Below are 23,737 nucleotides of genomic sequence, written 5' to 3' on the forward strand. Positions count from 1 at the left end.
TGCCGTTTTTGGCCACCTATCGCGCGTGAGGCGTGTAGGCCTTGGTGTCTTCGGGTAAGCGTAGATCGAACAACACTATATTTTTTTGCAATATCTGTATACGAAAAAGGCTCATCAGGTCCTAGGGCATTAATAGCTGCAAGCGCAGCCTCAATATTAGCCATGGTGGTGGGGATACGACGCGTTGAGGTTGAGGTGGTTGTAAGGCGCGCGCGCACTTTGTGGTCGCGCGCACTTTGTGGTGGGGCTAGTTAGCCCAACTTAAAGAAGCTTACCAAGCTAGAAGAGGAGGTAATAGTTAGTCATATACTTAATCTTAACTCACGTGGATTTGCGCCCACGTACGCCGCTATACGCGATATAGCTAATAAGCTGCTAGCTGCGCGCAGCGCTGGCCAGGTTAAGCAGAAGTAGCCAGCCAACTTTGTCAAGCGTACAGACAGTCTTACGACGCGTTTTAATCGAGCGTACGATAGGCAGAGAGCTCTATGTGAAGATCTAGTCCTAATTAAGAGCTAGTTTAAGCTTGTAGAGTAGACAAAGGCTAAGTACGGCATCTATGACGAGGACGTCTACAACTTCGACGAAGCTGGCTTTATGATAGGCAAGATCGCGACTTAGCTAGTCGTAACAGCGTCAGAGAGGAGAGGCCGGCCAAAGGCAGTTGAGCCAGGCAATCGTGGGTGGGTGACGCTGATCGCAGCGATTAACGCAGCTGGCTAGGCAGTTCCACCATTCCTTATCTTCGCTGGCAAATATCATCTATCCGCCTAGTACGAGGAAGCAGAGATCCCACGCGACTAGGCGATCGCAGTCAGCGACAACAGCTAGACGAACAACGAGCTAGGTGTTGCCTAGCTAAAGCACTTTAATGCTCACACAAAGACTCGCGTTGTCGGCACACGTCGTCTGCTTGTTCTTGACGGCCATAAGAGCCACCAGTCTCTTAAGTTTCAAGAGCTTTGCAAGGAGAACAATATCTACACGCTCTATATGCCGCCACATTCCTCTCACCTACTTCAACCTCTTGACGTTAGCTGCTTCTCGCCGTTAAAGCGCGCGTATAGCCGTGAGGTAGAGAGCCTGATACGTAACCACATCAACCACATCACTAAGCTTGAGTTTCTGCCAGCGTTTAAGACAGCGTTTGATCGATCCTTCACGCCAGCTAATATCCGCTTAGCCTTTTAAGGCGCAGGCCTTGTTCCTCTCCAGCCAGACGCTGTTCTATCAAAGCTGGACATAAAGCTGCGCACGCCTACTACTCCAGTAGCTGCTGTCGCAGAGGCTCTCTGGCAGGCTCGTACCCCAAGTAACGCACGCGAGTTTGAAGCTCAATTAACGCTAATACGTGATCAGGTTCGGCGGCATAAGAGCTCTTCGCTAGCATTAATTATTGCAGCAATTAACTAGCTTAAGAAGGGGGCTAAGGTTATAATGCTCTTAGCTGAGCTAATGCGCGATTGGATCACTAGCCTTAAGAGGGCTAACGAGGCAGCAACAAAGCGTAGGCAGCGTAAAAGGAAGCGGATATAGAAGCAAGGAGTGCTAACAAAGGGAGCTGGAGAGGATCTACTCGCTCAGCGCGAGGCTGATCAGCAGATTGCTCATGAAGAGCGTCAGGGAGGAGAGCGATCAGGTGTCAGCCGCCAGGCTCTAGCGCGCTGTAGTAGGTGCAGAGAGACTGGCCATAACTCACGTACATGCAAGAAAGATAGTCTAGATAGTAATTAATCTATTGCGTTAATATCTACCAAAACTAATATAATATGGTGGAGCTATACGCTTATAGAAGTGCGCAAAGTTAGTGAGGTGACCGACTCGCTTGTCTGACCGACTCGCTTATCTATCACGTTAGTGTACTTTTGAGTTTTCGTTTCGCCAAAGCATGACGAGATACTTAGGACATGGCTCTAGTCCTTGGTATAAGTCTCCAGTCTTCATCTTAGTTTTTCAGTCTCACGCCGCACAATTCCAACCACAGCATATTAACATGATTGATGATGCATTGCAAACACTGAGAGAGAAAAAAAAACGACAGGCTGTTTGAAAAAAAAGAACCCAAATCTTGGTGCTCTCCAACACCAGAAAAACTCCCAGAAAAAAAAAGAACCCCGATTTCCCCACCACCACAAGATGTCAATGTGATGGTATAACACTAAGTAATACGGGTAGCATCTAGACTACACATTCGTGGAGACGGAAAACAGAAAAGGTAGGGAGAGCGGGGTCTAAAAAGACAAAAGACGAAGAGACGTGTTTCATGGTCATGTTCATGCACCACCCGCTCGACCGGTAGTAGTGGCCGACGTGGGCTGGTCATTATTCCAAGTGAGGTACGTGTGGTCGCCCAGTTTCCTAGCCGACAATGTTAGCAAACAGTCATGTGTGTTGAGATATTCGGAAGAAAACAAACCTGGGCTTGACGAGGTGTGTGGCGAGGAACACGGCGCCTAATAGAATGCAAAGGCCACCGACGACAAGATAGGCAATACCGAGGAATGGGTTCTTACCACCCATGACGGTGGTGGTGGAGATGAGAATCGACTTGGTGCCATCGTACTTGTTAACAGGGAAGCCTATACAGGTCAGCTTGCGTCATGTGGGTAAACCAACCAACATACGGTCATAAATCTTCAGGCGGTAGGTGCCAGCTCGCAAAACATCCTTGTCGTTGCGCTGGTATAGTTTACTAAATGTCGGCAATCCCGCAGTCCTCATCCAGACCTGGAACTGTTCCCAGGTATGCAGGTTGGGCAGCTCATCGCGATATTCTCCATTGGGATATTGGTCTTGCCAGTTGGGGGGTGGAACAACATCCTCAGGCTTGTACTTGGTCTTGCCGTACAGATCGCCCTCATGGGCCCATGATGTGCCATCGGTCGTCATGTTGTACGAGTTGATCTCGTTTCCATCGGCATCCTGCACAGCATTGTCCAGGGTCAGATTGCCAAAGGTGTCGTTGAACATGGAGTTGGCAATCAGACCGCAGGGATAGTAAGGCTTTCCGTTGGGAGCGACAGCCAAAGGATCGCAGTCGCCAGAGCTGAGCTGGCTGGCACTCCTGGCGTCGCCCTTGAGCTGGTTGATATCGACAGACTTGACATATCGGCGGTGGTTTTGGTAAAAGTTGGTCAGGCGGTAGTAGAAGAGAATCGGCGGCTTGATGTCGTTGGGGATGGTGATGCTGAGGATGCAGACGTTTGTTTCGAGCGTGACGCCTTGGGGCTGAAACGTGTAGTTATCGCGAGCCCAACCCCACTGAGGCGCCGTCTGCATTTTTGAGTTGAAGGTGGCCGACACCCTGCTCGAGGGAATTGGTTCGAGGTCGTTGCCCAGACTAGCATTGTAGTCGAGCCTGGCTTGCGGCGCGGTGCTGTTGCAGTTGGTATAGTCGATTGAGATTTCCTGGACCTGGTACAAGGGTCAGCGCGGCGGGTCGAGGGGCGGCACAACATGCTCACCTGCGAGCTGGCGTATATGAGCAGGCCTCCGATGGGCGAAAAGATGACGCCAACGATAAAGAACAGAGGCAGGACCGTCTTGGGCGTCAAGATGGGTCTGTCGCATGTGTTAGCGGGCGGGCGGGCGGGTGTGGTGGTGCGGGTCGGGGTCAACCTACTGCCATGCTTTCAGACGCTGCTGCCTGAAGGCGGTATCTGTTGTCGCTTTAGCATGGCGGTCGTGTGCGCACAGTCGAATCCATGTCCCAGGCAGCTCTTACTTGGGGGCCTCTTGCTCTTTGCCTTCTTCGGCTCATCGCGGGTTGGGTCCTGGCTGGTGATGGAGTCGGCCTGGTCCACCTGCTGTGTTCGCGACATTGTGCTGAATCGGCGCGAATCCGCGCGTCGGTTGGGTGGGCTAAGGGTATTATGGTGGTGGTTGTTGGAGGAGCAGTGGTCAGAAGGCGCGGGTTCGAGAGAGCGGCCAAGCCGTTGTCCCAAATTAGTTACAGACGAGGCCGCGCCACGCCTGCGGAGTTAGCCATCCCCGCCCGTCTCCGGGGACCCTGAACCATTGCGACATGCAGATTACATACATGGTAGGCTGCGCAGACATTGCCCCCAGGCAGTGCACATCAGACATGGCGTGAGCTCGTTCCGCAAAAGAAACTTGGTCGAGAGAGAGAGAGAGAGAGAGAGAGAGACAGCCCTCTACACCTAGGCATGTCCTGCGTGCCGGCTGCTGACCGTCGTGCCGGCCACGTTTGGGGCGCTGTTGCGAAACGCATCTGCTGTCACTGACAAAGCACATGTCTAAACACCGCCTTCACCATGTTGGGGCTCTGAGACGCTTGCAGTTTGCTCATACCGTCGTTGGCTCACTCTTGTCAAGAGCAATTGCGCCACCAAGTAGCAAACAAGGGCAAACTCGTTGCAAGACCATGGCGGTTGCAAGACACGAAACGCGCAGCCAGCTAGGTTATTCTACTCGATGATTGTATTCTGGTCTAATACTTCCACTAAACAAAGCCTGCATGTGCGGCGTCAAGAGCCACCGAAGATCTGAATAGTATCCATTCGTGTGAGCTGGGGGGGTATCGCATGCCGTAGACAAAGAAGAAAAACAACAAAGCCCAAACGCCAAGGGAGGACACCGCGCCTGACCCAAACTCCTGCTCATGCCAACAACAAAGATCCGGATCAAAACCAAAAAAAGAAAAGATAAGAAAAAGAACAATTAAATGAGAAAACGCCGTTCATGAATCATGCCGAGGGCGACAGCCGTCACCTCAATCAACTCGGATCCATCTTGTCCGGAAAGAGAACAGACTCATTCAGTAGGGGGAGGGGCCGTTAGATGCTATAAGCAAATTGGTGCATCGTAGCAAAATGTAAAAAAGAAATAACTCGCTCCCCATGCGCGTCGAGGGGGGGGTTGCGGATAATTATCAAAAGTGCGGTGGCGTCATGCAAGCGTGGGAAATGCAAATGCGCTCAAAGGTATTGGCGGAAGTAGTCTGGGTTGAACCATCCGACCCGATCATACGACTGCCACAGTTTGCTAGCCTTGTTGACGTCGATCTTGCACGCCTGTTGGGCGTCCGTCTTGCGGAACTCCTTGCCAATTCTCAGAGCCTCGATGCGGGCCTGGAAGATGCGGCGCTTGCTGGTCAGATAGGTGGCGCAGTTAAGGCGAAGGGTGCCGGCAAGGTTGAGTTCAGCCTCGTGCAGCAGGTCGCGGTCGGGATCGTCGGTGAGCGACAGGGCTTGGCCCTTCCATTCGGCCTTGAGAATCTTGGTGTTGCCCTTGGGCAGCGTGTCGAGAGGAGGCGAGTAGTCGGGAAGAGCATTGTAGTCCGAGTCGTCGCGATTTGTCGCGGGCCGGGCTGGCTTAGGGGAGGCGGACTTTGGGGCAGCAGCTGCGGAGGCGGCAGCGGCGGCGGAGGAAGAGGAAGAGGAGGCGGCGGCGGTGTCGAATGACTCGCGGACCGGCGTAAGGGGGGTGCGCCTGGCCTTGGGTGGTGCACGAGGCGTGCGGACGGGCATGCGTGGGAGAGCAACCTTTGGCTGGCGAGCTCTGGCAGAGGGAGCCGGAGCGAGCTTCTTCAGGGCGGTGCGCTTTTGCACGCCCGTCGGGCGGCCGTAGTAGTCGTCGAAGCGGCGCTCCTGAGCCCACCAGCGGCGAGGGTTCTTGGTGGCCTCGGCAAAGACATTGGAACGGAACGAGACGGCGAGCTCGTAGTCGGCACGCGAGGGCTTGCTGTGCAGGCGTGCGTAGTCTTGCGACTTCATGTGTGCGGTGATGGCGTGTTGCGAGGCTGACTCGGCTGACTCCTGGGGGAAGAGCGGCATTTCGGCCATGGAGGCGGCAGCATGGGGGGAAACGAAGAGCGGAGGGTCCCGCGAGCCCTGATCGTCGACGGCGTCCATGTTCTCCTTTTGCGATTGAGCGTCGTAGGGTGAGATTGGGGGGGAGGCGTAGGCGATGCGGTGGACTGGGGCGGGTGCGTGGCACGACGTGGAGTCCTGGGCCATCATGGGCTTCAATTGCAGCGAATTGAACGAGGTAAAGGGCGATTGGGTCGAGGCAGAAGCAATTGAAGAGCCAAACGACTCTGAGCGCTTCATCTCAGGTGGGGAGAGGAGCGAGGAGACGGTGAGACGATTGCTTGGGGGCGTGTGGAATGGCGAGTTTGCCATGGCGTAGTGTGAGAAGAAGGTTTGTGCTTTGCCTGGAAGCGGATCGTCGGGTGCGGTAGCGGTATTTAATCGAGACAGGCAACAGAGGCGGCGGTAGCGGCAGCGGCAGCGACAAAGGGGAGCGTTTGGGGTTGATGGGTTGTGGGGGAGAGGAACAATGGTTGGGTTGGGGGGAGGAAGAGGGCCAACTATGGTAGCCTTGGGTTGGGTTTGGGTTGGGGGGGGGAGGGCGGTGGGCGGAGGGCGGTGGGAGGGCGAGGGATGGGCTCAGGGTTTCGCCACCGTGATATCGTCAGATGCAGCCAGCAGCAGCGAGCGTGACGGTGGAAGCCGGCAGAATGGCGCGGGCCAGCGCTTGTGCTTGTGCTTTGCGGTGCCGGGGCAGCGCAGGCAATTAGTCAAGCAGGCGGCGGTCGCGCGAGGGGGGGGGTGCGTGTGTGTGTGTGTGTGTGTGAGTGACGAGAACGGGGTAATGGGTGGGTGTGGGAAAGAGGCAGCGTGGGCGGCGGAGTTATAACAAGCACGCGCAGGCGGACAGCGGTTTCAGCAGGCTACAGCGTGCGGACAAGGCCGGTGTGACTCTGGCTCTGAGACAGAGAGGCGGCCATGTGCTAGCGGACCAGACAAAGAGGGTGTGCGGTTGGCGCGTGCCAGGCCCTCGCCAGAGCCAGAGCCAGAGCCACAGCCAGAGCCAGTGCCAGGCATCATCAATAGTCGTAATATGAGTTCGGCCTTGGGGCGCGGCCGGGAGCTGACCAATGTGGGCGGCCAAGAAGAGCATCGAAGGACAGCGAAAAGGGCGCGCGCGCGGGTGCTCTCCAATGGGGCGCCGGCCAATTGCAGCGGGCAGGCGGGCAGGCGGGCAGGCGGGCAGGCGGGCAGTGGTGAGGCGGCGCTGGGGTGTCTGGATGCGGGTGTGCGTGTGGGTGCGGGTGTGCGTGTGTGTGAGGGGGCGGTCGGGGGGTTGGAAACGAGCGACGGGCTCACGTCGCAGTCAGAGAGTGAGAGTCGCGGGCTGCCCCGTTGCCATCACCACCACCACCACCACCACCCACGCACATTGAGCACATGCCCGCACCCATCCACGGCCTGCCATGGAGCAATCCGGTCCCTGCTGTTTCCGTCACCACCGCGCCCAGAGCTGCTACCCCCGTCTTGTCGGCAGCCGCCGTCACCGCCATGGCCGCCGCTGACGGGCGGAGGGGGCGTGTGTGTGTGCATGTGTGTCGGGCGTCTGCAACCACGGCCTCAATTGGCACCCGCCACTGGCCCGGACAGGCAGCTGGCGTGCCGACTGAATTGAGTGCAATTGAGTCGGCCCTGGGGGCATGTGGAGCATGTGCAAGAGTCATCTCATGTTTGCAGCTCCCAGGGCATTGGCGGTCAGACACGGGCACAGCGCGCAAGAGGGAATCGCTGGCGAATTGAGTGCCGTGACAGGCTGGCCGAGGCCAATGGCAGGCAGGCGTGGATGGGCCGTCGGACTGTGTGCGTGTGTATAGAGGTGCTATGTACGGATGGATGTGTATTACGGTACAGGGACACATGGTGTACTAGATACATACTAGATGGACACACGTATCCATGCACCGCGCGCTAGCACGGGCGCATCGATGCGCATTGCCAAAGCAGCATCAGGGTCTGGCGGGCGTCGTGGTCTTGTGACCTCTCCCTGTGTGCGCAATCGACTCTTGCGCCGTGCTGGGGATCCCGCCCGCCGCCTGTCTTGCATGTGAAAGCCACCCCTGGGCTCAGGTGGTCAAAAGGCGAGGTCATCCACAGCCTGCCGCCCGCCCTCTCGGACCGCCTGCGCTCACGAGGGCCATGCCTCTCGACACCCTCTTGGCCTTGCAGAGGTCATGCCCCTCCCAATGGCTTCGTCGCCGCCCGAGTCTGGCGCCTCGTCGTCGTCGTCTTCGTCGTCGCTAACCCGTCGCTAGCCCCGGCGGCTGGGGTGTCTTATCGCCTCGTTATCGGCCTGTGGGGGGAAGGGTTCGCGCTGCAAGGGACCCCAACACCCATCCACCTGCACCCACTCACACTCACACACTCACCACCATGACTACCGCTACCACAATTACAGTAACAAGGCCTACTGCCATGTGCAGCGCCGCCGCTGCGAGCGCGATCGCCGCACATCGCGACCGCGACCACACCAACGCGCTGCCTGACAGCTGGTCAGCCGATAGGCCAATGCAAACCAGAGGATGGCATCGTTCGCCGCCCCATGGCCTCTCCTCCCACCCACACCCGGCGCCATGTCTTGCCCTGGGGGGTCCCTGCATCCGCCATACCTGCACTTGCTGCGCAGCTTACATGTACTGCTTGCACCTATGTGTATGGCTGCCTGTAACCTGCCAGTCCAGCATCATGACAGCAACCCGCTTGGCCCGTCGTCGCCTTGATTACCACCACGTCGTCCATGGCGTCATCTCCGCGCCTGAACACAAGGCTCGCCCTGCACCTCGCCCGCCGCTGGCCCGCCCCAAAATAGCCCGGCCCGCCCATGGTCAGCTCAATTTCCAGCTTGCAATGCACAAATTAAGTCAAGGCCCGCCCCGGCACTCTCCCCCCCTCCCTCCACGCACGCCATCGGGAAAACAAACGCTGTCGTCGCTCGCATGCAATTGCCCGATGGTGACGTAGCTCATCTTTGCCTTTTGTCGGGCTTTGTCCGCGTCTACCCAAAGCACCAGTACTGACATGCTAGCCATTGCGCTTCTTTCTCTCGCGCTCTCTCTCGCGCGCTCTCGCTCTGTGTGGTGGCTGTGGGATCAATGCCATGTCAATGGCATGCAATGCACCACCCGCGTTTGACAGCCCGTGATTCCAAATTGCCCAAATAGGCTGCGCCATGGTGGCAGCATCGAGGTGGAATCGTGGTACGCTTAGCCATGCATTTCACGTGGCTTCCATCCCATGCCATGCTGCCACTGCCACTGCCACTGCCACTACCACTACGGCTACTGCCAACCAAAAACGACCGTGCTGCAGCTTCCCCACATACGTCATTCACCCAGGGCACCCACTCACATCCACATCAGCATCAGCATCAGCATCTACTCACCCACGGCATGTGCTGCCGATACCTCCGACAATCACCGCGACGGCCATGTCGCTGCCTCGGCCTCGCAATCGTCGATTCGTCACCCGCCTGCTCACCTCACTCGACCTAGCTGCCACACCACCTGATCATGATCGTCTGGCGGCCGCTCCCGTCACCCCACTGGAGCCCAACCACAACCCCCTCGCCCGCGCCCCAGATGCGGCCAGGAGACTGCTGCTGGCCCTGCAAGTCCTGTTCCCCACTGAATTCGTCCCCGCGCTAGACCTGCTCGACCGCCGCCTTGTGACTCGCTTCCGCCTGCTCGACCAAAGCAGCATTGCGTCTGCCGCCATAGCCTCCACCGACGAGGTACGCGAGGGGCATGCAGAGGCCGAGCGACATGTCACCATGCAAGGGGGAGACGAGCATGAACAGCATGAAGAAGCAATACACATGCGCAATGCACATGACGCATCCAAGCACCACAATACACGCACCCCATCATCTTCAAACGACGACACCACAGTCCAAGAACCCAACACTACTACTACTACTACTACTACTCCTCCTCCAATACCACAGATACCCCCAATCCACAACACATACTACGTACGCTCCGCCCAGCACCGCTCCTCGCGCCACGCTCCCGCCTCGTACGACGCAACAACAAGCTACCAAGTGCGTCTGGCCGCGTGGAACTGCTCCTGTCCCGCCTTTGCCTTTGCCGCCTTTCCTGCTGGTATTGATGATGACGAGGTAGACGACACTTATCATTACCCGGAAAATGAACAGAACCATGCGTATGAGCAGGAGTATGAGTATGAGGAACAGGAACAGCAACACCCAGCATGCAGCTTCGGCGGCATGACGCTAGGCGACCACATGCCCCCCGTATGCAAGCACCTGTTGGCCTGTGTGCTGGCGGAAAGCTGCCCTACGCTATTTGGCGCCTTTGTCCAGGAAAAACACGTTACGCTTGCCGAGGCAGCTGCATGGGCCGCGGGCTGGGGTGATTGAGGCTACATGTAGTCTGTATGTATAGCGTACGTTTAGTCTTTAGTCTGCACAGCACATGTCTAGTCTGTCTAGAGAAGCATGCTGCTTGGATACCCGCCGTTTGGCAGCACGGCATACACATGTACAATCAACCCAAGCTTAGAAACAATCTTCTTCTTCACCTAAAAAGCCAATTGAAACATACACCATGATTCAATCAATCTCCTTTTACTCAATTGGTCATTTCATTCACATAATCATGCCCACTACCATCTTCTTCACACGGCATCAAGCGACATTCACAGATTCATCTCATTCCACTCAATCGGTCATGTCATTCATATAATCATGCCCATTACCACCACAAGGCGCCCAGTGCTATGGTACACTTCTTCGCTGCAAAAGCCGGCTACTTCTGGCCCGGTGCTTCCCCGTGCTTCCTCAACCCCCTCAACCCCTTCCCCCCAAAGTGTGTCTTACCCCCCCTCATCCCCTCTTCTTCTCCTCCTTGGCCTTTTCCTTGGCCTTGTCCCCCTCCTTGGCCTCGCCGCTCGCCTTGTCATCCTTCTTGTCCTTGTCGCTCTCCTTGGCCTCGTCCTTCTTGGCCTCCTTGTCCTCTGCCTGCTGCTTGTTCTGGATCTTGTTCTCAATCAGGTCGTGGAACGCGGTAATAGCCCGGATCAGACTCGACAGGTAAATCGCCATGAGCTGGTCGTTGGTCTTGACGCTCATGGCGCGCGCCAGCTCGCCATTGTCCACGCCGCCCGCCTGGCCCGCTGCTGCGCCCACGCCGTTGGTCGCCCCGCCCACCGGCGCCGCCTTGGGCGTCGACAGGTTGGGAAGCAGGTTGAACACGTCTTGCAGATTGCCCAGAATCGCGTGATTGACGGGCAAGTCCTCGTCCAGCACCTTCTGCAGGTACTGTCCAATGTCTCGTAACCGCAAATGTAGCCCTTGCAGCGACTGCAGTTGTGACGTTATGCGTGTGGAGAGGGTACCGACGGCGACGTCGCGAATGTCACGCAGGAGGTGCTCGACACCAATTTCTTCCGCCTCCTCGGCTTCGATTATCGAGGGCGTGTGCACAAACGTCTTGGAAGTCGTTGTGCCGTCCTGTGCAGATTAGCAAGATTCCATTTCCACTTCCATGTCTTGCCGCCAAGCACTCACATCCTTAATCTCCTCGACTGCAAAGTAGGCATCTGTGGGTACGCCCACCTCCTTGGGCTGCACGTCGATGATGACCAGCAGCGGGTTTGGCGTGTAGCGCTTGAACAGCTCATTCACCTCCAGGTCCGACGCCCGCAGCTTGGGCCCCGTGTGATACCAGCCGATGAGCTTCTCGCGCGCGTTGATCTTCTTGAACATGTCGTTCATCGACTCGACGTAGTTGTGGTCGAGAAACCATACCGACGGGTCCTTTTCGTCCTCCTCAAACGGTACTGCAAGCCGGTCAGCCAGTGCAAACGAGTCCCGCCCCCGCTGGAATGGCTCAGGCGGCAAACGGGGCGGGCTTGGAGGGGCTACGCACCCGCAAAGCTGTTGGACACGCGTACATTCTTGCCGTCGTTCTGGCCTAGAAGCACGCCGACGACTCTCCGCTTGGTGCCCTTTGCTTGCCGGCCATAGTGGTCTGCTGCCGAAAGAAGCACAAGAGGCGCGACCGAGACGTTGCGGGTCACAAGCGACAGCGTCTCTGCTGTGGTGGCGGGCATGCTGATGGCGTGTACCCGATATCGCCGATGGTTTGGTTGGAATTTCCGGAGCAAGGGCGACGGTGGCGGGTGTTGACGGGGCGAAGTGGGTTGTCGTTATTGTAGGTGTTGATGCGGCTCTGCCATGACCCTCTAAGCTTTCGGTACTGTGAGATGCTGAGTGGGTCAGAGCTCCGCGCTACTATAGCTTCCCGAGCGGTGCGTCAGTATTCGACACCACCCGGAATCAACCAATGTCATTTACTCCACACACAGAATAATCACACTCTCTGCTCTCATTGAATCACTCGCCACAGCCCAGAGTAGCATACGGGCGCATGTGCAGACCGGCATCTCTATTTGGACCATGGAAAGCCAGCAATATCAAATCATTGGTATCAAAGAAGGTATAATACAAACTGCGAATCCCCAAGACGAAAGCGGAGACTCGGGAAAAAACCACCCTATGGCCTCGGAGTATCTCAACATCTCAATACAAGGCCTTAGACGACGAAGAAAAGACGGGCAGTGGGCTTCATTGCCGTCCATTGCCTAAAACCAGGAGCTCCATGACAAACATTACCGCATAACATGCAAAGTACATAGCGACACAAATTTACAGAGTAGCAGTCGGGAAGTAGTACTGGTCCCAGAGGAACTCATAGTCTTCGATGACGCCGCCGACCATGTCGAGAAGAGGCTTGCCCTTGAGCTTTGCGGTTATCGAGTGGATCCAGGCCCTGATGCATTGTTAGCTTGATGCACTGGCCAGAGTTGGAGGAACTTACTTGGTGATGTTCTCGTAGAACGCGCCACGCATGGCCCACCAGCCCAGAGACCAGCCTCGCTTCCGCAGCTCTTCCCTCTCCAAACCAGTCAGACCGCGAAGGCCTCCGGCTAGTCGCTCTTTAAAGTCCTTCTTGGCTAGCTGTCTGGCACCATACTCGATGCTCACACCAATCAACCACGGTCGCCAGCTCTTGCGGTCGCCGCTAAAGTGCTGCATTGCCAAGGCATAGGCAACAGGTCGCAAAATGTACAGTACCTCAGCGAGCTCACCCTTTCCGCTCACTCGGTGCAACAATGCTTTGGGTGGTTTGATATCATCGGCCGTGAGCACCTTGGAGAGGAGGTAGCTGGAGATATCTGAAGAGTCGGGCAGGCTGGGCATTGACAGGCCAGTCCTGGGCATCGTCCAATTCTCAGCCTCGACGGAGCGCTCGCTTGGCGGCGTGTCCATTCCGTCGGCCGACGCCGACGAATCTTCCAGCGAGCTTGGGTCGACCTCTCGTTGGGGAAGCGGGGGAGACAAGAGAGGGCGGGAGTTGGTCAATCGCAACAGCAGCAATCGGCACACTGCCTTTACGACCTCGAGCAACACCACCACGCGCCATCGCACCTTTTCGCCCTTTCTCTTGGCCGCCATCTCCCACAGCAGCTCGGTATATTGGATCATCTGCAGGACCAGCGCAATGCGCTTGTACGTGGGCGAGTTTTGCGTCCAGAACTTGGTGTATCGATGATGCGGGGTGACGGGATGCCGGCGCGTCCCGGGCATCTGTGCCATGGCTTTGGCGAGGAGAGAATCATGGTAGAGAGAGAGGACCTGGACGCCGCTGTGGACTGGACATGTGTTAGTCGATGCCGACGCGCCGTCGATGGGCGCACGACTTACGAGATTCGGAGGCGATTTCGGATTCCCGGAAGCGTCCTGGGCAGCGTTAGTGTGAATTCAAGGCGAAGGCGTGCTGCCATGTGCGTACCAGGGATGATGTATGTCAGTGAGCGCAGCGCAGACTCAATCTGCGTCACGGCGCTGCTGTTCTTTGTGATGAAGTCAGAGTACATGCCGAGCCACCTTGGCGGCAGCGACAGCACCTCACCCGTCTTCTGCGTTGCTTGTTTATACATGGCTGCAACCGCCACAGCCAACGCGCCGGAAAGTGGCGCTGTTGCGACGTGTACGTGGAGGTTGTTGGTATATTAGGAGTCGAGGGCGAGGGTGAAGTCATGGATGCGTTATCGCGTGCCCGGCCAAGTACCGAGGCACCTACGGCTAGCCGACTGCCATACCCTCACCCTGGCTACCCCGGATGCCATCTCCACACCAGCATGGCAGTGTGTGGTTCAACATGTCGCACGTGAAGCGGCCGGCCGTCCCAAGCCTCTCTCGAAGGATTTGCCTTGCTGTCGGTAAAAAAGGAGGCCCCGTGATTGCAAGTGGCTGTCAGCTTTCTCTTGCTTGTACATGGTCCTCAAAACAGCGTTTTTTTTTGCCGCATACTCACATGCGATGAATTGCCTTTGAGAGCATGTCGAGGGATTTTGCAGCTCCTCTCCCTCGAGACACGACTGTGGCGTAGGGCCAGATGTGTATGGCACGTGACTACGCGAAGACTAAAACCACGGGCGCCTGATTCACGCGCCTTTCCGCCTCGAAACATACGCCTCAAGCACAAGCCAGTTTCAGACATTACCAAGCGATCCTGCTTCATCATGACAAACAACAGCCAGCCTCCTCTTCCTGTCCCGCAGGTACCCATCAGGGAAGCAGACAAGCAGCTCTTCGCATCCATCAACTCATTCGTCTACGAGTACATGTCAAAATACGACAACTCCCACGACTACCAACACATTCTACGTGTCTTGTCCAATACCAACCGAATACTGCAGGCCGAGCTGAAAGCCAACCCCTCGGTCGCCTACGATACCACGCCACTGTTTCTGGCTGCCCTTTTGCATGATGTGGGCGACCACAAGTATGCGAAGCCAGGTGAAGACGCCGAGAACCAGATTGCCAACACGCTGCTTCAGCATAGCGCATCCAGCGAGCTAGCCACAAAGGTCCAGGCCATTGTCAAGAATCTGTCGTATTCTCACGAAGTCCGCGATCCCGCCCGTGTGGCCTCGGCGATGGCGCAGCACCCCGAGCTAGCCATCGTGCAAGACGCTGATCGCCTCGATGCCATTGGCGCGGTGGGAATAGCACGTTGCTTCTCTTTTGGTGCAGCAAAGATGCCAGAACAGCCCATGGACAGGGCCATCAGCCACTTTGAGGAAAAGCTGTACAATCTTGCAGGAATGATGAAGACGGCTGCCGGCAAAGACATGGCAAGCAGAAGACACAAGGTGCTTGAGGAATTTGCCAAGGAGTGGAAAGGGGAGACTGAGTTGAGTTTGGAGCTGCAGTGACGGGAAGAGACGCAGGGATAGCAGATCTGTTACCTTGAGGGACCAAAGATGGAATTGGCTCGGAAGCCATTCCGTGCCTCACATCCAATAGCTCGACTGCGGCATCTTCAGTGATGGATGTGCCCGAATCCTAGCATGCAAATCACCTGCAGTGCGCACTTGTTGACCGATAAGATGCAGATGAGCTGAATTGCATACAACAGACTGTTATGCTCGCTTCACCGGTTATGGCGGCATTGCACGTCGTATCAGCAATCCAAATTGGAGATTCCATGTCCTGAAGAGAATGCAACGCAGCAAAGGCTTAGCAATGCTGCTGTGGTTTGACCATGTCGCTGAAGTGAATGAGATGACGACATGCTGGCTATGCAGGAGAGCGATGGGTGTGGGCCAATGGACGTCTACCTGCCGAGGCGAGTGCATGCTTCCGTTGCAAAGTCTCCTTCAGCCGCTGTCGGTGAACGAGTACAGAATGGGTCGACGAGAGCGACAGCTGGATGTTGCCGTCGGCTTGGGACTGGCGTGGTCTCAAGCCAAGAGGGCTATATGCGCACCTAACGCAGGGATTGGCACTGGGACGATCTGGGCTCTCCAAGGACACCCAAGATGGGGACATGGTCGCCGTGGAGCTAGAACAGGTCACGTCTAGCCGCTGCTGCTGGAGAGTCAATGTCATGCATGAAGCGCCGCACATGGACTGCTGGGGTTGGCACGGCTCACAAACCGAGCGCCATGTGGAATTCACTGCCACATGGAGCTTGTATATGACGTTGTAGCCCTCAGCAACTGACGTGCTGCATGTGCATCTCAGTCATGCACTCTCGACTCCAACACGACGGCAGGCAAAGGAGCGGCACGCGACTGGCAACAAGCGGCTACAATTGCCCGATTCAAAAAAAAAAGACACGACCATGGCCGGCTGCACGACGCAAAGTTGCCCGTTCCGAGATGAACGAGAAAAACGAGCGTGGCAGCAAGAGGCCGTTTCTCTTCTGGAGTCGTGATAGCAGAATCCGATTGGCGGGATGAACTGCCGCGTCCCAATCACCATGCACATTGGTTTTGACGCTACTCCACACTGCATGGCCATGGACTTTTAATAGAATTCCATCTCGGGAACCCGATGCAGTTTTTCCAATCTTGATCAAAACAGCAGCCCTCGGCCGCCGCGAATCCCCATCCTGACATGCGTCCTCTCCGCCCACTTCTGCCCTCGGCCAAACGACCCTTGAACGAGCCGCTCCCGCCCATCCCCCGCGACCGTGTCGCCTCGGCCTGCGACCAGTGTCGAGCCCGCAAGATAAAATGCAACGGCGACCGCCCACGCTGTCTCGAATGCGTCAAGCGCGGCACCTCATGCCACTATGCCACGCGCTCAGCCGAGACGCAGGGCCAAGCGCTCAAGCGCAAGCACGACGCTCTCCAGGCCGAAAACGAGGCCTACGCCGAGCTCTTCCAACTCATCAAGACAAGGCCCGACTACGAATCCCACGAGATTCTGCGCCGCATCCGCACCGGTTCCACGGTCAAGGACGTTCTGAGGCGCATCAAAGAGGCCGATTTGCTCATGCAGCTGAATCCGAACACCCCAACTCCAACACCCACTACTATTACTACTATTGCTGCAACAACAAAACAAGAACCTAGTAAACACCGATATACCCTCCCACTTATCCCGGGGATGCCTGCGCACCTGCTGAACCCAGATCCGGTGTGCTGTTCACCTGCGTTTTCAGCAGCCCATACTAGCAGCGCCTCGGCAGCGGACTGCTGAGTTCAACGAACCCAAGTGCGGATTCAGAAGAAAACCCTTAGTCAAGTCCCGAGAGTTGTATCTACACACCTCAGAACGGACAACCCCTTGATACCTGGACACGCGGATAGCTGGGTAACCATCCCCTTGCCACATGTTTCCCACCTGCAAGATTCGGGTACGTATACATTTACCTCATCAGCGTTGCAAACTGCCTATGTAATCACGCTCACAAATCACTTCTCAGGACGCCCATTGCTGGCTGGAAGTACCCCTTCTTGCTCATTTGTCAGCTTCGGAAAACCCAATACAGCTGGCTCTGTCTGGGGTACATGCATCCATCTGTTATTTTTTTTCACATGAAAAAAAAGAAGAAGAAGAAGAGAACGATGAAAGAGGAAAGAGGAAAGAAAAATCAACAACCACGTGCATGCTGCTGTGGCTGCTCATAAATCCTAGTGTGTCATGGCGAAAAAAAAGGCGTCCAGTCCTCGAACCTTGGTTTTGATTTTCTAGCTTGTGTATACATAGATACCAAGCGCCATTTTCCCCCCTGTATCAATCACAACTACTCGTAGATCCGACAAGCCCAGGGGAACAAGAGCCATGCGATCCACGTACACACACACACAGTCGGCTTGTGTAGGAAAAGGAAAAAGCTACGCTACAGCTACAATGAGCAAAAGAAGGGCGCAGCACGCGAGAGGAAAGCAGAGTGTACAAGAGCTGGATAGTATACTAGCACACCATCTACTCTCCACATACCTTTTGTATGTCGCATCTTTCTCCGGCTTCTCTGGATTTGTGGAGAAAAACACAGGCGGGCGGTGCTACATGCAGTGAGACAAAAAAAGGGTGGTTCGCGAAGCGCATGGTCGTGGTATACGAGCGCCCTCTTTCTCTCTGCTTGAAAGTAGCTGGTATACCGAACCAAGCACAGCGCATTCATGCGCCGTCAAGTTTGTCAGCAAGAAGGCAGTGCTCATTGTGGGAATTAGCCGTCAAAAAGAAGAAGATGTAGAAGAAAAACATGCATGTTGCAGAAGTCGCTTTGTTTGTGTCATGCAAAGACAGACAGACAGAGAGAGAGAGAGAGAGAGAGAGAGAGAGAGAGAGAGAGAAAGTCATATCCATTCGTGTTTATACAACCATGATTCTTTATCAACTACACATTTATCATAATGGCTTAATTCCCCACAGCCTGAGGATTCCAAAACACGCTTTGGGGATCAACCTGTTTCTTGATGCTCAACAAACGGGCATACACCTCGTCGCCATAGTACAGCTTGTGCGCGGTGGCCGGATCATACGTGGGATCGACGTAGTTGAGGTAAGCGCCAAACGTGGTTTGCGGCTGCGCCTTGATAATGGCGTCGTTGATGCCCTGGATAAAGTCCATGGGAGTGGAGCCGTAGCCCCAGTTCTGCAGGACCCACAGGCTGTTGCGGTCGTCGTACGCGGCAAACTTGATGTCCTTGGTGTTGATGGCGGAGCCGGGGCCGCCGTACAGGTTGATGATGATGTACCATTCCTTGGCGGAGCCGGAGCGCAGGTGGTCGTAGAGAGCGTCGAGGGCCGCGGCGCTGAGCCCGCTGGATTCAGGGACTGTGACGGATTTGGCGAAGAAGTCTTCGTGGTCGTTGTAGCCGCCCACGGGCACCTTGATGCTGGTCTTGCCGGACACCTTGATCTGGTAGTCGTACCAGTTCATGGCCTCGACGAGGGGGCTGACGGGGTCCGGGAGCGTGCGCAGGAGCTCGGGCTTGATGGTGGAATTGAATTCCTCGGGGGTGCCGAAGAAGGCGCCGCTCAGACTGTAGCTACCCGAGCCATCGAGGTAAATGCCAAAGGAAATGCGGTGGTCCACGACGGTGCTGTTGGTGGCAAAGTCCTGGAGGTGGAGGAATGTCTTTGTCCAGACGTCCTTGGAGTCGTGGATGCCCTTGAATGCAAACTGGAAGTATGTGATGCTGTCTGGTGCTGGGTGTGTCTGGATGTAGAACTTGATGCCGATGCCAAACGAGTCGGCAGCACCCCTAAACGCCCACCAAAGATCTGGCGATTGCGTGGCAGACGCGTTGACAAGCTTTCCGTCAGCCGTAACAATCTCGACGCCAACGATCTGGTCCAAGGCCAGTCCTCAGTTGCGACAGGCGTGGCCGTAACCTCCGTGCGTGTAGTGACCTCCGACACCGACGCCAGGATAAGTACCATGTGGAACGGCAGCTTTGCCCTGAGTCCAAATGCCATCGCCAAGGTTGCCCAGGCGGACACCACCTCCGACGGCTGCAATACCAGTGTCTTTGTTGAGCTCAACCGTCTGGAAGCCCTCGAGGTTGATCTGCATGGCGCCGTTGATGCCACCAGTGTTGAAGTTGGCATACGAGTGGCCGCCAGACTTGGCCTGAACCTTCATACCCTGCTGAGCAGCGCAGGTGACGGCATCTTGCACATGCTGTGCAGTGGTGGGCAGAACAATAACAGCAGGGCTAAAGGGTATGCGCAGGTTGTATACCTCTGAGAGCGTCGCATACTCGACGTCGCTGCTGATCTTGGCAGGCACATTCTTGTTGCTCAAGCACTTGTAAATGTCCTCGGCTGCTGGAGTCGGTGGGGATGACGACGGAACTGGTGAAGGAGATGGTGAAGGCGCAGGGGAAGCTCCACTACAAGTTCCAAAGTCCGTCTGACATCCGCTTCCGCACTAAGTAGATGCTGTTAGCCAAGATTCGTGGTACTATACGAGCGACTTACATGTGCTGAGGTGGATCCGCACCATCCGTACTGCGAGCAGCAGTCGCCGTACGAGGATCCCTTGCATGTAAAATCTTTAGATGCACCGCAGGTGCCGTCTGTAGAGACAGCCCGCCTGTCTAGCGCTGTGGCTGGTGTAGCCGAGACGGCGCCAATGGAGAGAGCGCCCAGGGCGAGAGAAGCGACAAACCTCATTGCGACACTTGGTTGACGGAATACGGATAAGGGAGGGCGCCGTTGCAGTGGGGGTAAAGAAGCAATTGAATAAAGTAAGCCCAATATTACCCCAAGGTCTAAGAGCGGCGATAGTTGGGGTAGTATAGGCACGGGCGGGTGAGAAACAAAAAGTTCCTGGACAAACGTAAGACAGCCCAGGGTGCCGGGTCTGCGAAAGATGAGCGCAAAAGCGTCTTTTAAACAGGCACAGACTGATGCCCGCCGTCACCTTCTCGTACTGTAGCATTGTAATGTACCTGCGTCAGGCCTACGCCCTGTAGCGATCCACCCAATACGACGAAAAAACCCATCTGCCCTAGCCACCCGGTACCCGAAGCTCTTCCCCCCCCCTTGCGCCTTTACGGATTGCCACGTTGATTGCCGTTTCCGGGCGGATACGAGCTGACTACAGCCATTGCCCCAAGCACGGGCAAATTGCGTGGAAAAACAACCGTTACCTGGGCGTTCTTTGTCGACGAAGCATAGCCACGACAGCGTGCAACACGGCGAGAGAGAGAGTTGGCTCTAGTCGAAGCCTCAATGTACTACGACATTAGGCTGTTTTGGCCTTGTGAAGATGGCTGGAGTGGCGGCTGCAAGGCCGGCTCTTCATGGGTGCTGGCATGACGTCGCGGGGTGCCTGTTTTCCTTGGCCATGTCAGTCGTGAGATGTCAGTCGCGCAGCAAAGAGTAAAGATTCGCCATGTCGGCATGTGTGATGTATAGAAGGGCAGATTCGGTCGATAGTGCCGTGCGCCCAAGATTGAGGTCATTAGCGGTGGAGAAGATTAAGTGGACCTGCAGGAAATGCGTCTTCTTGGCAGTACCGGACGGCGGCGGGCTCGACACCAGTGCCAGCGCTATTTTTGGCACCCCTGGATCTCGCTAAAAAGGGGAAAAGAGGCTGGCAGGCATTTGTGATTGTGACGTGCTGGCATCAAGCATTGGGTGAAGCAGTCGCTTCGTGGCTTGCCAGAGCTTATATTTGGATTTGCAAAGAGAAATACGATGATACCTTGGACGCCTGGTCATGGCCGAATCATCTACACATCTGCGTCATCTCCATCTTACTTGGAGAGCCTGTCTCTCCACAACCACGTGACCGATCAATTTTCAGAAGCTCATCCGTTTCCCTCGTATTCAAGCACCCCAATAGCCTTGTCATACCATGGATTCACAATGTAGTACAAAGTAGTCGAAGAATACGGTGCCAAGGCCACCTACCGTGCTTGTCTCTCGGATCGCTGAGATGCTTGTAAATGGGCGGGATCCAGTCAGCATGCGTCGTAAGCCAGTATTTGCTTAAATCATGGAGTAAATATCCCCCGTGGCTCCGGGCCTGTTCAGAACTTTCACGGCGGGGGTATGGATGTTCATATTTAGCTCAACATGGGTTCTGGGCGTGCCTGAGGGGAGGGGAGAAAGTAATGTAATAAACATTGAGTTCACTACAGACATTTGGTCATTGTTCATGGGTAAAGTGCTAGTATTTACTTACTATACTGGATTTCAACAAGACTGAACGAAATAATCACTATTTGGTACCATGTAGTCGCACTGCCGCCTACACGTTACTCGTGTCCGTCTCGCGCTTCCACTGGCCCAAGAAGCCTTCTACCATCCACTTGTATCGCTGCTCGGCCATCTTCCGCCCCGAGTCTGTCAACATAAGACGGGAGTAGTGGGCGAAGCGGTCTTCCAGGAGCCTGACGTTGCTCTGTATCACCGCCCAGCGCGGAGACTCACTCATGTCGTGGTTTAGGATGAGTCGACTCATGCCAATGGCGCCCAATTCATCCAGACGGCGTGCATCATGGATGACGCGGAAAGGCGGGTATTCACGTGCAAAGGCATCCATGTCGTCTTGGTTAGATGATTTGGCAGTCGCAGAGACTCTCGCAGCCAGATGAGCAGCCTGGCGACGAATGTGCAGCGGGCAGCCTAGGGGCTTGAGGAAATCGTCAATGATGTCAATCTGGTCATAGTCCCAATTGTCGGTTTCATGCTCTGAAGCTCCGACGGCGCTAGTCATGCACGCAACCCAGATGATGACGGGGTCGATTCTACGCGCCCATTCGTGATGCTTCTTTTCCTTGTCTAGGATACGGATGGCATTGGAAACGAGGCGGCGCGTGTATTGGTAAGTGTGCGAAGGGTCGAGGCCGTTCATGAAATTACGTACCGCAAGGTTGACGACTCCGAACCAGACGCGATGCTCGGGCTTGAGGTGGAGAAGGTCCAGGTTGAAGAGTGCGTCATCGTTGGTTTCTGTGCTGTGCTGGTCAGATGCTAGGGCGTTGGGGAATGGCTGTATGGGCGTGCCTGAGTGGGCCATACGGCGGGAGATGGTCGCGATGACTGAGACCATGTTTGCTTGTATGGGTTGTGTAAGTAGTGGAAATGTAGAGTGGTGTATGGTGGTTATATCGAACTGGGCTGGGCTGAATCTGCTGGGTGAGGAAATCAAGCCCCAGACAGGAAGAATAGCGCTGCAATATAAGACAAGAAGCAGTGAATTGCGTGTTGTCCCAGCCTGTCAGTGTGCAGGCGGTTTCGAGCACAGTGTGAGTGGATGTTGCAGTTGGCAGAAAGAAACCCATCGGCGGTCTGCAGCGGCGTGAGAGCATTCATGGTGAAGGACTGGGTCTGGGACACTGGTGAGTTTGCGCTGTGAACAAACACGGCCATTTTCTTTCTCTTTGCGGGGTCTGGCGAGGGTGAGAGCAGCCGTGTTTGTGCGACGGCCGCCCAGCCAGGGCAGGGCGCAACGCACTGTTCACCTCCCAGCGCGTCACGTGCGCGCTAGCGACTAGCGCCCGCCCTGGGGTTTATATTCCACGCCGCCCCCGTCCCCCCTCCTGCTTCCTCATACTTACCTTCTTGCGACTCACCAAGCTCAAGCATTTGGTGGTCTGGCTCGTTCGCCTGCATTGCACAGCGCGGTGTGGATAAGTCACGAGCTTCCTTCGGGAATCTCGGCGGGGCAATTTTTGCTGGTCGCATGTTCGCATGCTTTTGTCGTTTTCATTAAGTGTTCTGGCTGGGCCAGTTGCTTGAGGAAGATCGTTTGGGTGTGGGCTGGAGAGGGAAGGGTGCAAAGACGCGTCGTATTGGATGTGATAGCTTGATGTTGCGTGTTGAATCGCTATCCGCCATGTGTATGCCTGTACAGCGATAGGCCGTCTCTTCGCAGCTGGCCGTCTGGCTTCCCATTTTCCATGCTGCGTGCCTCTATCTCGATTCTGTCCCGTCCTTGCTTGCATAGTCCTCTTTCGTGTCTGGCACACCAGCTTCTTCGACAGGTCCATCTTCTCCAGCAGCCCGTTTCGCGTCCTCCAGTGCCCTGTACTTTCGCCTCGTCTTCTTGGCCGCACTCGCCTTCTTCTTGCTCTTCTCCCTGGCCTTGACCCTTGTCCTTGCATTTTCGCCTAGCTCCAACTCCTCAATACGGTCCTGCAAAATTCTTCTTGCCATCTTGCGGTTGACCTCTCTCGACCGCGTGTCCTGGTACTTGACCACGATGCCCGTGGGAATGTGCTTGAGTTGCACGGCAGAAGACGTCTTGTTGATTTTCTGCCCGCCAGGCCCGGACCCCTTGAGGAAGTTTTCTATGAGATCCGAGTCGACGAGGACTGGCCGCGGCGGAAGGGCTTTGGAGAGGCGCGCAGAGGAACTGTGAATAGCGGCATGCTGGCTGCGGACGGGAGCCGTTGCGCGGGCGAGAGCGAGGCGGGCGATAGGTGGGAGCGAAACCATTGCCATCTTCTCAAGCACAAGAGCGGAAGCGATGCATCAACGGCATTCTTCTTGGACGGGATTAAACGCGCGGAAGAGCTTCGCCGCCGCGCATAGAAGCGCTGCTGGTCGTCGGGTCGTCTGGCGCGTCACACATCCTTGTCCAAATCCGTCGTGGTCCCTGACTGTCAATCTCCCTCCACCACTC

General features: G+C 55.9%; 10 protein-coding genes across 10 annotated transcripts; 3 read left to right on the forward strand and 7 right to left on the reverse strand.

The window, feature by feature from the left end:
• Window positions 1-2,273: 2,273 nt before the first annotated feature.
• On the reverse strand, window positions 2,274-3,821 carry SETTUDRAFT_107648 (uncharacterized protein; the record flags this gene model as incomplete). The annotated part of the gene is made up of 6 exons (XM_008025777.1): window positions 2,274-2,358; window positions 2,417-2,579; window positions 2,625-3,414; window positions 3,465-3,561; window positions 3,623-3,659; window positions 3,725-3,821. The coding sequence occupies 6 exons, from the start codon at window positions 3,819-3,821 to the stop codon at window positions 2,274-2,276; spliced, it is 1,269 nt and encodes a 422-aa protein (XP_008023968.1).
• A 715-nt stretch (window positions 3,822-4,536) lies between these two features.
• On the reverse strand, window positions 4,537-6,263 carry SETTUDRAFT_168427 (uncharacterized protein). The gene has a single exon (XM_008025778.1). It carries the CDS (start codon window positions 6,141-6,143, stop codon window positions 4,938-4,940), a length of 1,206 nt encoding a protein of 401 aa, XP_008023969.1. The 5' UTR covers window positions 6,144-6,263; the 3' UTR covers window positions 4,537-4,937.
• Window positions 6,264-9,255: 2,992 nt separating this feature from the next.
• SETTUDRAFT_27389 (uncharacterized protein) lies at window positions 9,256-10,206 on the forward strand (the record flags this gene model as incomplete). The annotated part of the gene is made up of 1 exon (XM_008025526.1): window positions 9,256-10,206. One exon carries the CDS (start codon window positions 9,256-9,258, stop codon window positions 10,204-10,206), a length of 951 nt encoding a protein of 316 aa, XP_008023717.1.
• Window positions 10,207-10,502: 296 nt separating this feature from the next.
• Window positions 10,503-12,014, reverse strand: SETTUDRAFT_168428 (uncharacterized protein). Its single transcript, XM_008025779.1, has 3 exons — window positions 11,717-12,014; window positions 11,356-11,627; window positions 10,503-11,298 (listed from the first exon to the last, which is right to left on the reverse strand). The coding sequence occupies exons 1-3, from the start codon at window positions 11,898-11,900 to the stop codon at window positions 10,672-10,674; spliced, it is 1,083 nt and encodes a 360-aa protein (XP_008023970.1). The 5' UTR covers window positions 11,901-12,014; the 3' UTR covers window positions 10,503-10,671.
• Window positions 12,015-12,180: 166 nt separating this feature from the next.
• On the reverse strand, window positions 12,181-13,844 carry SETTUDRAFT_168429 (uncharacterized protein). The gene is made up of 4 exons (XM_008025780.1): window positions 13,643-13,844; window positions 13,555-13,590; window positions 12,668-13,502; window positions 12,181-12,619 (listed from the first exon to the last, which is right to left on the reverse strand). Exons 1-4 carry the CDS (start codon window positions 13,788-13,790, stop codon window positions 12,496-12,498), a joined length of 1,143 nt encoding a protein of 380 aa, XP_008023971.1. The 5' UTR covers window positions 13,791-13,844; the 3' UTR covers window positions 12,181-12,495.
• A 531-nt stretch (window positions 13,845-14,375) lies between these two features.
• SETTUDRAFT_129550 (uncharacterized protein) lies at window positions 14,376-15,180 on the forward strand (the record flags this gene model as incomplete). The annotated part of the gene is made up of 1 exon (XM_008025781.1): window positions 14,376-15,180. The coding sequence occupies one exon, from the start codon at window positions 14,376-14,378 to the stop codon at window positions 15,069-15,071; it is 696 nt and encodes a 231-aa protein (XP_008023972.1). The 3' UTR covers window positions 15,072-15,180.
• A 1,077-nt stretch (window positions 15,181-16,257) lies between these two features.
• Window positions 16,258-16,650, forward strand: SETTUDRAFT_77479 (uncharacterized protein; the record flags this gene model as incomplete). Its single annotated transcript, XM_008025598.1, has 1 exon — window positions 16,258-16,650. A coding segment is annotated over one exon (393 nt), but the record flags the coding sequence as incomplete, so codon positions are not given.
• Window positions 16,651-18,010: 1,360 nt separating this feature from the next.
• SETTUDRAFT_46800 (carbohydrate-binding module family 18 protein) lies at window positions 18,011-20,035 on the reverse strand (the record flags this gene model as incomplete). The annotated part of the gene is made up of 3 exons (XM_008025588.1): window positions 19,579-20,035; window positions 19,022-19,528; window positions 18,011-18,946 (listed from the first exon to the last, which is right to left on the reverse strand). Exons 1-3 carry the CDS (start codon window positions 19,771-19,773, stop codon window positions 18,011-18,013), a joined length of 1,638 nt encoding a protein of 545 aa, XP_008023779.1. The 5' UTR covers window positions 19,774-20,035.
• Window positions 20,036-21,358: 1,323 nt separating this feature from the next.
• Window positions 21,359-22,162, reverse strand: SETTUDRAFT_27395 (uncharacterized protein; the record flags this gene model as incomplete). The annotated part of the gene is made up of 1 exon (XM_008025527.1): window positions 21,359-22,162. The coding sequence occupies one exon, from the start codon at window positions 22,160-22,162 to the stop codon at window positions 21,359-21,361; it is 804 nt and encodes a 267-aa protein (XP_008023718.1).
• A 727-nt stretch (window positions 22,163-22,889) lies between these two features.
• SETTUDRAFT_168431 (uncharacterized protein) lies at window positions 22,890-23,656 on the reverse strand. Its single transcript, XM_008025782.1, has one exon. The coding sequence runs from the start codon at window positions 23,548-23,550 to the stop codon at window positions 23,026-23,028; it is 525 nt and encodes a 174-aa protein (XP_008023973.1). The 5' UTR covers window positions 23,551-23,656; the 3' UTR covers window positions 22,890-23,025.
• Between the last annotated feature and the right edge of the window lie 81 nt (window positions 23,657-23,737).

The sequence above is a fragment of the Exserohilum turcica genome (assembly GCF_000359705.1).
Source record: "Exserohilum turcica Et28A unplaced genomic scaffold SETTUscaffold_15, whole genome shotgun sequence".
Lineage (NCBI taxonomy): Eukaryota > Fungi > Ascomycota > Dothideomycetes > Pleosporales > Pleosporaceae > Exserohilum > Exserohilum turcicum.

Excerpts from the sequence above, each read along its gene's own strand:
- SETTUDRAFT_168427 (XM_008025778.1), bottom strand. The coding sequence starts at position 6,143 with ATGGCAAACTCGCCATTCCACACGCCCCCAAGCAATCGTCTCACCGTC.
- SETTUDRAFT_168428 (XM_008025779.1), bottom strand. The coding sequence starts at position 11,900 with ATGCCCGCCACCACAGCAGAGACGCTGTCGCTTGTGACCCGCAACGTC. Across the intron at positions 11,628-11,716 it reads CGTGTCCAACAGCTTTGCGG|TACCGTTTGAGGAGGACGAA; the intron begins GTGCGTAGCCCC and ends ACCGGCTTGCAG. Across the intron at positions 11,299-11,355 it reads CAGTCGAGGAGATTAAGGAT|GACGGCACAACGACTTCCAA; the intron begins GTGAGTGCTTGG and ends TAATCTGCACAG.
- SETTUDRAFT_168429 (XM_008025780.1), bottom strand. The coding sequence starts at position 13,790 with ATGTATAAACAAGCAACGCAGAAGACGGGTGAGGTGCTGTCGCTGCCG. Across the intron at positions 13,591-13,642 it reads ACTGACATACATCATCCCTG|GACGCTTCCGGGAATCCGAA; the intron begins GTACGCACATGG and ends AACGCTGCCCAG. Across the intron at positions 13,503-13,554 it reads CGAAATCGCCTCCGAATCTC|TCCACAGCGGCGTCCAGGTC; the intron begins GTAAGTCGTGCG and ends ACACATGTCCAG.
- SETTUDRAFT_168431 (XM_008025782.1), bottom strand. The coding sequence starts at position 23,550 with ATGGTTTCGCTCCCACCTATCGCCCGCCTCGCTCTCGCCCGCGCAACG.